The 10,027-nt window shown below is 45.6% G+C and overlaps 1 protein-coding gene across 2 annotated transcripts in view; it reads left to right on the forward strand.

Annotated features, from left to right (window-relative positions):
* Positions 1-10,027, forward strand: part of Itpr2 (inositol 1,4,5-trisphosphate receptor type 2) — a 171,018-nt gene that overhangs the window by 71,704 nt on the left and 89,287 nt on the right. For both annotated transcript variants that reach the window (XM_070011588.1, XM_070011589.1), the window contains one exon: positions 2,647-2,704. In XM_070011588.1, coding sequence (XP_069867689.1) covers positions 2,647-2,704 — 58 coding nt within the window. The remainder of the gene's footprint in view (positions 1-2,646; positions 2,705-10,027) is intronic.

Genomic DNA, 10,027 nt, shown 5'->3' on the forward strand with positions numbered 1-10,027 from the left:
CCTGCCCTCATTGGCTGGGCTGGCGTGGAGAGCCTGCCCTCGTCGGCTGGGCTGGCGTGGAGAGCCTGTCCTGGTCAGCTGGGCCGGGTGGAGAGCCTGCCCTCCGTGGCTCAGCGGCCGCGACTGGGCGGGCGGAGGCGGGACACGAGCGTCCTCCCGAGCCCCTTCCCGCCTGCTCACAGACGGACATCAGCTCGCCCCAGCGAGCCGTGTGCGCTGGAACTTTGCAGCAGGGCTGCGACCCGCTCCCCAGCAGAGGGGAACCCGGAAGCCCGGCTTCCAGGGACGGCCGGGCAGAGCCAGAGACCTGCTGCTGCTGCTGACGTTGTAAATGATTGGCCTCAGACGCCAGAGCCCTGGAGACGTGAGCTCCAGACACGGGCGGCAGGGCTGGGAGCCCCGAAAACCCGTTCTCTCTGATGGACCCCACTGCTTTCTTTGTAGCGTCTATAGAGGTTATCTTTCTGGGGAGGACCTCCTTCCCTCCCTCCCTCCCTCCCTCCCTCCCTCCCTCCTTCCTTCCTTCCTCCCTCCTCCCTCCTTCTTCCCTCCTGCCTTCCCTTCTCCCTCCCTCCCTCCCTCCCTCCCTCCCTCCCTTCCTTCCTCCCTTCCTTCCTTCCTTCCTTCCTTCCTTCCTTCCCTCCCTCCTTCCTTCCTTCCTCCCTCCTTCCTTCCCTCCTCCCTCCCTCCCTTCCTTCCTTCCTTCCTTCCTTCCTTCCTTCCTTCCTTCCTTCCTTCCTTCCTTCCCTCCCTCCCTCCCTCCCTCCTTCCTCCCTCCTGCCTTCCCTCCTCCCTCCCTCCCGCCCTCCCCCTTCCCTCCTCCCTCCCTCCCTCCATCCTTCCTTCCCTCCTTCCCTCTCTCCCTCCCTCCCTCCCTCCTTCCTCCCTCCCTCTTTCCTCCCTCCCTCCCTCCCTCCCTCCCTTCCTCACTTCCATCTTGTTGGTCCTGGGGCTGGAACTCAGGGCCTGGGCGCTGTCCCTGAGCTTTTGCACTCCAACCTAGTTCTCTACCCATTGAGCCACAGCGCCACCTCTGGTTTTCTGGTGGTCATTGGAGATAAAGAGTCTCAGGACTTTCCTGACTTGGGCTGGCTTTGAACCACGATCCTCCGATCTCAGCCTCCTGCCTGAGTAGCTGGGATGACAGGCGGGAGCCACCAGAACCTGGCCTCTTTTTTCTGCTTCTTCTTTTTAAATTACGTATTTTGCTCTTATTTCATGGCATGCTTTGGGAGAGGAGACCTGGACGTTGTATGTGTGTCATTTAAAGATAGAATCGTAATGCGGGAGGTAAGCCATTGACTAAGGTGCACTGTACTCACAAGCAGAATTGAAACGCCTTTGTACAACTACTTAATAATGATAGTGAAAGAAAATAATTACAGTTGGTTCACACAGAAAATTCACCCTGTTCGAGAGACACGAGGGAATGTTAGACGCTGTAAGCTTAGGCCGAAAGAGCCTGTGTTTGGAAATGATACACTAGCAGGGCTCACATCTGGATTCTTGAAGAACTTACTCTCCTGATGAGGGGCACTGGTGCTCTTGGCGATCATCCTAGCTGGTCTGGAGGCCGAGTCTAAGGACCACAGCTGCAAGTCAGCCCCCCGCAGGAAAGTTAGTGAGACTCTTATCTCCAATTAACTAGCCGTGAATTGGTGTAAACTGAGTCATGGCTCAAGTGGTAGCGCTCTAGCTTTGAGCACAAAAGCTCAGGACTGTGCCTAGGCCCTGAGTTCAAACCCTAGGGCCGCCACAATTAGAAGAAAAAGAATTTATCCTCTGGACAGGCACAGCGACACACACCTGTAATCCCAGCTCCATGGAGGAAAAACACAGGACAAAACCAAAGGACTGAGACGTGGCTCACGTGGCAGAGCACCTGCTCAGGAAATGCAAGGCCCCACGTTCAAATCCCAGCATCATCCAAACAGAACACTACCTGTCCATGTGGTCACTAACCTACGTTCTGTGTGTGTGTGTGCGTGCGTGCGTACAAATGTATGACTGTATATGCGTATATTTGCTTGATATACCTCGAATATATAGTTGCACAATCTAAGTGACACCTTTTTAAGTGACGCTTTCTAATTTGTAACACGTATGTTGGACTATCATAGGGCATGCCTGTAAAACATAGTTCATATCAAAAACTGAAATTTAGAATATGTGAAGCCTTGGGTTCCGTATCCAGCAACAAACAAATAAGTAAACACATCAATCTGAAATGCTAACATCTCAGTGGGACTATTTGGTAATTTTCTAAATTACTAACATTTGGGGGCACTAAGAAATTGAGGCAAAAGTGTGTGTGTGTGTGTGTGTGTGTGTGCGCGCGTGTGTGCGTGTGTGTGCGTGTGTGTATGTGTGCACGTGTGTTTGCTGGTACTGGTGCTTTCGCTTGGCTTTTCACTCAAAGCTGGTGCTCCACCACTTGATTCATGCCTCCCGTCCAGCGTTTTGCTGGTTAGCTGGAGATAAGAGTGTCACAGATCTAAAAGCCCTGACCCTGCAGATGTCAGCCCCCCGAGGGACTAGGATTCCAGGTGTGAGCCACTGGCGTCTGGTCAGCAAGCTAATGAATGTTCAGGTAAATGTCAGAGCTTCTGACATGATAAAAATGGATTCCGCCCTTGATCTTTGCAGCTGCTGTTCCTGACATTGATGAAATCGCGGCCCAGGCGGAGACCATGTTTGCCGGAAGGTATCGTACGCTTGCGGCTCTATCTGACTGGTGAACGGGATTCTACCTAGTACCTTCTGGATAACTAACCACACTCACCTTCCCGCATCTATTTAGTCTTCGTCCCCATATTGTGGCTAACACAGTTTTTGCTGGAGGGAAGCTTTTAATTTCTTCTAGAGGAGAAAGCACTGGTTTTTCTTTTTTTTTTTTTTTTTTTTTTTTTATAATGTTAGATACATATAATTTTATTTTGCTTGAGACAAGAGAATTACTATGTAGTCTAGGTTGGCCTTGAATTCATGATCTTCTAGTCTCAGTCTCCCAATATTAGGATTACTGACAGGTAGGAACTTCTATGCCCAGCTGTATTTTTTAATGCTGTGGTAATTTTTTTTTTTTAATTTTTTTTATTGTAGAGATACTATACAGAGGGTTACAGTTACATGAGTGAGGTAATGAGTACACTTCCACTTCCTCTTGAACATTGTTACCCCCTCCATTGTTTTCCCCCTACCATCCCCTCCCTCCCTCCCTTCCCCAAGGTTCTTTTTTTTTTTTTTTTTTTGATCGTGATTAAGTGATTACTTAATTTCCGGAAATTCACAGTATTGTGGAATAATGATGCTCATTTAAAGTCACAAGTTCATTCTAACTTTCCTGGAGCAAATTGTCTATCACAGTCTGTAATATATAACGGTGCTCATATGTTATATACCATATATGTGATCAGCAGCATGGGGATATTTAGTAGTGGTTCAACCAGATGAGTGGGAGTTCTTTGTTTCTTAAGTCCTGTTAGTTTTGTCATATCACCTAACATTTTGGATTCATCATCCACTTATCAGGGAGACCATGTACTGTTTGTCTCTTCGTTCTTGGCTTACCTCGCTCAACATGATTCCTTCTAGCTCCATCCATTTCCCTGCAAATGCCATTATTTTGTCATTTCTAATGGCTGCATAATATTCCATTGTGTATAGATACCACAATTTTTGGATCCATTCATCTGTGGTGGGGCATCTAGGTTGTTTCCATATCCTAGCTATTGCGAACAGTGCTGCAATAAACATGGAGGTGCACGTGTCCTTGTATATTGGTTCCTGTTGTTCAGGGTAGATGCCTAGAAGTGGTATGACTGGGTCGTAAGGGAGGTCAATCTTTAGCTTTCTAAGGACCCTCCAGACTGCTTTCCAAAGTGGTTGTATGAGTGTACATTCCCACCAGCAGTGTAATAGCGTTCCTCGTTCTCCACATCCCCTCCAGCATTTGTCGTTGGCTGATTTGTGGATGTGGGACATTCTGACTGGGGTAAGGTGGTATCTCAGGGTTGTCTTTATTTGCATTTCCTTCACCACCAGGGATGATGAACATTTCCTCATGTGTTTCTTTGCCATTTTTATTTCTTCATTTGAGAAGTCCCTCTTTAGTTCCCTTGCCCATTTAGTAATTGGTGTGTTGGGTTTGGGAGGGATTAGTTTCTTGAGTTCCCTGTATATACAGGATGTTAACCCCTTGTCTGATATATTGCTGGTAAATATTTTTTCCCAATTAGTTGGTTGTCTTTCTAGCTTGGTTGCGATGGCTTTATCTGTGCAGAAGCTTTTTATTTTAAGGTAGTCCCATTTGTCGAGTCTCTCTCCAATTTGTTGTGACCCTGGGACTCTGTTCAGGAAGTTCCTTCCTGTGCCTATTAGTTCAAGTGTCTCTCCTACTCTGTCCTGCAGTAGTTTCAGAGATTCAGGTTTAATGTTAAGGTCTTTAATCCATTTTGAGTTGATGTTGGTGCATGGTGATAGGCTGGGGTCCACTTTTAGTTTTCTGCATGTGGCTGCCCAGTTTTCCCAGCACCAGCGGTTGAAGAGGCTGTGTTTCTTCCATTGTATGTCTTTGGCTCCTTTGTCGAATATCAGCTGGCTGTAGGCCTGTGGATTTATTTCTGGATCTTCTATTCTGTTCCATTGGTCTTCGGGTCTGTTTTTGTGCCAGTACCATGCTGTCTTTGTTATTATAGCTCTGTAGTAGAGTTTGAAGTTCGGCATGGATAGCCCTCCCATATTGTCTTTATCCCCTAGAATTGTTTTGGCTATTCTAGGTCTTTTGTTGTTCCATATGAATTTTTGGACTGTTTTCTGTATTTCAGTGATGTACGTCATTGGGATTTTAATAGGAATTGCGTTGAATTTGTATATTAGTTTTGGAAGTATTACCATCTTTACTATATTAAGTCGGCCTATCCAGGAGCATGGGAGGTCTTTCCATTTCCTAGTGTCTTCTGCAATTTCTTTCTTTAACTTTTTATAGTTCTCATTAAATAGTTCTTTTACATCTTTGGTTAGGTTAATTCCTAAATATTTTATTTTTCGGGAGGTTATTGTGAATGGGGTTGCTCCCTTTATTTCCCTCTCTTCCTGTACATTATCAGTGTATAGGAAGGCAACTGATTTTTGTGGGTTTATTTTGTATCCTGCTATTTTGCCAAAGTGATTTATGATTTCTAAGAGTTTGGGGATGGAGTTTTTGGGATCGTGGAGGTATAGTATCATGTCGTCTGCAAAAAGGGATAGTTTAACTTCTTCTTTTCCTATGAGGATCCCTTTAATATCTTTTTCTTGCCTTATTGCCCTGGCTAAGGGTTCTAGGACTATATTGAAGAGGAGTGGAGACAGTGGGCATCCTTGCCTTGTTCCTGATTTTAGGAGAATTGGTTGTAGCTTTTCCCCATTAAGTATAATATTGGCTATTGGTCTGTCATAAATGGCTTTTATTGTTTTTAGAAATGTTCCTTCTATTCCTATTTTCTCCAGAGCTTTTAGCATGAATGAATGTTGAATTTTGTCAAAGGCCTTTTCTGCATCTGTAGCGATAATCATGTGATTCTTGACCTTGGCTCTGTTGATATGTTGGATTACATTTCTTGACTTACGTATGTTAAACCATCCCTGTGTCTCTGGGATGAAGCCTACCTGGTCATAGTGAATTATTTTTTTTATGTGTTTCTGGATTCTGTTAGCTAGAATCTTGTTAAGGATCTTTGCATCTGTGTTCATCAAGGAGATTGGCCTGTAATTCTCCTTTTTGGTTGGGTCTTTGCCTGGTTTGGGGATGAGTGTGATATTGGCTTCGTAGAATGAGTTTGGGATAGCTCCTTCCTTCTCTGTTTCTCTGAAGAGCTTGAGGAGTATGGGTATTAGTTCTTGTTTAAAGGTCTTATAGAATTCTGCTGTGAATCCATCTGGTCCTGGGCTTTTTTTTGTTGGAAGACTTTTGATAGCTTCCTGTATCTCATTATAGGATATTGGCTTATTTAATTGGTTAACTTCTTCTTTGCTCAGTTTGGGCAACTTGTATTTCTCTAAAAATGCATCCATTTCTGCCCGATTTTCTTCCTTTAGAGAGTATAGCTTTTGAAAGTAGTCTGTTAGAATTGTTTGGATATCTTGGGTACGTGTGGTGATGTTTCCCGTGGCATCCCTAATCCTATTAATATGGGTTTCCTCTCTTCTTTTTTTAATTAATCTAGCCAATGGGCCATCAATTTTGTTTATTTTTTCAAAGAACCAGCTTTTTGTTTGGTTTATTTTGGTTATGGTTTTCTGATTTTCTAATTGGTTAATCTCTGCTTTTAATTTGGTTATCTGGCTTCTTCTAGTAGCTTTAGGTTCCATTTTTTCCTGTTTTTCTAGCTGTTTTAATTGCAACATGAGGTTATTTACTTGGTCTGTCTCCATTCTCTTGATGTGGGCACTGAGGGCAATAAATTTGCCCCTCAGGACTGCTTTTGCTGTGTCCCACAAGTTTCTTTGTGAGGTGTTTTCATTTTCATTGAGTTGTAGGAAGTGCTTTATTTCTTCTCTGATCTCTTCTGTTATCCAGGCATTGTTAAGGAGTGTGCTGTTCAATTTCCATGTATTGGAGAAATTTCTGCGGTATGCTTTGTTATTGAGAGCTAGCTTGATTCCACTGTGGTCAGATAGGATACAGGGGATTATGTCGATCCCTTTGTATTTGCTTAAGTTCCTTGCATGAACTATGATATGGTCTATTTTGGAGAAAGTTCCGTGAGCTGCTGAGAAGAATGTGTACTGTGTTGTTTTAGGGTGAAATACTCGGTAGATGTCAGTTAATTCCGCTTGAAGTATGGCCTCTCTTAATTCGGTAGCTTCTTTGCCAATCCTCTGGTTGGTAGACCTGTCCTTTGGTGAGAGTGGTGTGTTAAAGTCTCCTAGTATTATCGTATTGGGATCTATTTTATTCTGTAAGTTTGAGAGCATTTGTTTGACATATCTGGGTGCACCAATATTTGGGGCATATAAGTTGATGATGGTTATATCCTCCTCTTGGATTGTTCCCTTTATTAATATGTAGTGTCCGTCCTTGTCTTTCTGTACTGATTTTAATGAAAAGTTTATTTTGTCAGATATCAGGATAGCTACACCTGCTTTCTTACTGGGGGCGTTTGATTGGTAGATCCTTTTCCACCCCTTCACTCTGAGTTTGTTTGTATGTTTGGCTGAGAGGTGGGTCTCCTGAAGGCAACAGATGGATGGGTCTTGTTTTCTTATCCAGTCCTCAGTTCGTTTTCTTTTAATTGGCGAATTCAGCCCATTTATATTAAGAGAAAGTATAGAGAGATGCATTGTTGTCCCTGCCATTCCGTTTTCCTAAGTTTTTCTTTTTTCCTTTCCTCCTGTGCTTGCTCAGTTAGACTTTGAGTAATGCCTGTTTGGGGCAGGCCCCAGTTCCTGGCTGCTTTCTTCAGGTTGTGTCCCCCCTCTTAGAATTCTTTGTAATGCTGGCTTAATGTTTATGTATTCATTTAGTTTTTCTTTGCTATTAAAAGTTTTCAGTTCTCCATCAAATGTGAATGCTAGCTTTGCCGGGTAGATCAGTCTGGGTTGGCAGTTATTGGCTCTCAGGGCTCGTATGGTGCTTTCCCAGGCTTTTCTTGCATTCATTGTTTGTGTGGAGAGATCTGCAGTAATTCTTATTTTTTTCCCATTGTAGTATAGCTCCTTCTTCATTTTTGCTGCATGCAGGATTGTTTCCTTATTATTCAGATCTATCATTTTTACTATAATGTGTCTAGAAGTGTTTCTCCTGGGGTCTTGCTTGTTGGGTGTTCGATAAGCTTTTGTGATGTAGTTAAGATGGTCGTTTTTGAGGTGGGGAAAATTTTCATTGATTATCTTGTTAAATAGGTGTTGCATTCCCTTGCTCTGGAATTCCTCACCTTCGTCCACTCCAATTATGCGAAGGTTAAATTTTTTAGCATTATCTGCTTGCTCTTGAATATCCCTTTGGTTTAATTTGAGTAATTTTTCCATATCTGTCACTTTTTGGTCCAGTTGGTGTATTCTGTCTTCTGTATCTGACACTCGACCTTCCATTTCATTCACTCTGTTGACAGTGGCTTCTATTGTGGTTTGCATGGAGGAAATGGATCCCTTTATGGATTCAATGTTGGTTCTCAGAGTACTGATCTCACCTCTCAATGAGGTATGCATTACCTCTAATTTGGCGTTTATCTCACTTCTTATTGAGGTTTGTGCAGCTTCTATTTTTGCATGCATCTCTTGTTTGATACCCTGTATCTCTTTGGATAGTTCATCCTTGTGCTCTTTCAATTTCTGATAAATTTCTCGCTTTATTTCTTGAGTCATTGCCTCCAGCAACCCTTGGAAGTAGCCTTTGTCTTCCATTCCTGCTTTGCTCCCACTGGGGCTCTCCCCTGTGTGGCTGCTGGCTTTTGAGGTGAGCTTGCTGTCCTGGGTGGTAGTAAACCTTGTGATTTTTCTCTGTGATTTTCGCATGGAGGTTCAGGAGACTGCTCTTCAATTTTGTTTTGGTGTGTCTGTCTTTGCTTGGTTGCTGATTCTGTATTGGTAGAGAGAGTCTGTGCCTGATCTGGGTTCTGTTGGGAGCCTATTTCCAGCTGCTATTCTGACTTACTTAGGATTCTCAGCTCTCTGCTGTAGATTGCTGACAGTTCCCGCCTTTGGAAGGGTTGAGCAGCCTAGACTGCTTGTGTTTGCTCCTACGGGTGCTCTTGTGAAGAACAGATGCTCTGGATGCACTCTCCCAAATGCTGGAGTCTGCTATGGGCTCCTGATGTGTTTTTGTTTATTTGTTTTGGGCTGGTTGTGGGCTTGAACTCTAGGTTTGGGTGCTGTCCCTCAGCTTTTCAGCTCAAGGCTGGCACCCTACCGTTTGAGCCACAGCACCACTTCTGACCCTTTTTGCTTTTGTGATGCTGAGGAATCAGATCCAGGGCCTCATACATCCAAGACTATCACTCTATTGCTGAGCCGCCTTAACAGTCTGAGCTCCTGCTTACTATCAGGTGCTGGCAGCCTGTGTTGCCCAATTCCCAGTCTAGGGTATATGGGTGGAGTTTTGGTGGGGTTTGGGCTTCTCTTGTCCTGGGCCTCCAGGTCTTTTGTTGTCACAGGCGTGCTTCCCGGGGGAGTGTTGTTTCCTGGTTTTCTCCCCTCTGTTGAGGCGTATGCTCAGCTTTTTACTTCAATTGGGAGGAGTTGGTTGTGTTGTTCAGGTGCCGGATCCCCGGGCTTGGTTCCGGCCCCAGCCTGGAGCGCGCTTGTTAGGCCTGTGCTGATGTGTATACCCCCTAGGTTATACAGCCTGGGGGACACAGTTCAAATTTCTTCTACTGTTGGTAGTCTTGACCCAGGGGCGCTGTTCCTGGCTTGGGCATTTAAGCTCCCTTCCAGGGGTGCTCTTGCTCTAGCCTGGCCAGCTGAGTGTGCTCCACGGGCTGGTGGAGCTCTCAAACAGTTCCCAGTTTTAGTGGGTCCTGTGGTCCGGGTGCTGGGGTAGGGAGTCTAGGTCAGGGTCTGGGGATTCCCTCCAGCTCTGGTCTCCCTTGAGGGATACACTTCCCCTGTGGGGTACTCACCCTGGAGCTGGTTGTTTCTGTGTGGTGTAGGTCGTCAGTTGTTGTTGCAATCCGGGCTGGGTTGGGCGGTGGTGGCTCTATGTGATTCTTTTCTGTCTCTGCCTCTGTCGAAGCTGTTGGGTCAAGAGTGTCCACGCTCAGGCAGCTTCTTCTCGGTACCTCTGGGGCCCAAGTGACCCCGCCGGGTTGTTGCGATCGTGATCGGGCGGGCGGGTGGTCTGCAGACAGGACCCTTTGTCGCGCCGAGCCGCTTTGGCGGGATGGAACCTCTCTGCTCGGGTGGAGAGTGCTGGATCGTTGCGATCGCGATCCGGCGGGCCGGGTGGTCTGCCGCAGGTCCTTTTGTCACTCTGCTGATGCCGAGCGACTTTTGCGGGATGGAGCCTCTCTGCTCGGGTGGAGAGTGAGGGGTGGGGGTGGGATCCTCG

The sequence above is a fragment of the Dipodomys merriami genome, unplaced genomic scaffold (assembly GCF_024711535.1).
Source record: "Dipodomys merriami isolate MVZ:Mamm:240054 unplaced genomic scaffold, mDipMer1.0.p SCAF_84, whole genome shotgun sequence".
Lineage (NCBI taxonomy): Eukaryota > Metazoa > Chordata > Mammalia > Rodentia > Heteromyidae > Dipodomys > Dipodomys merriami.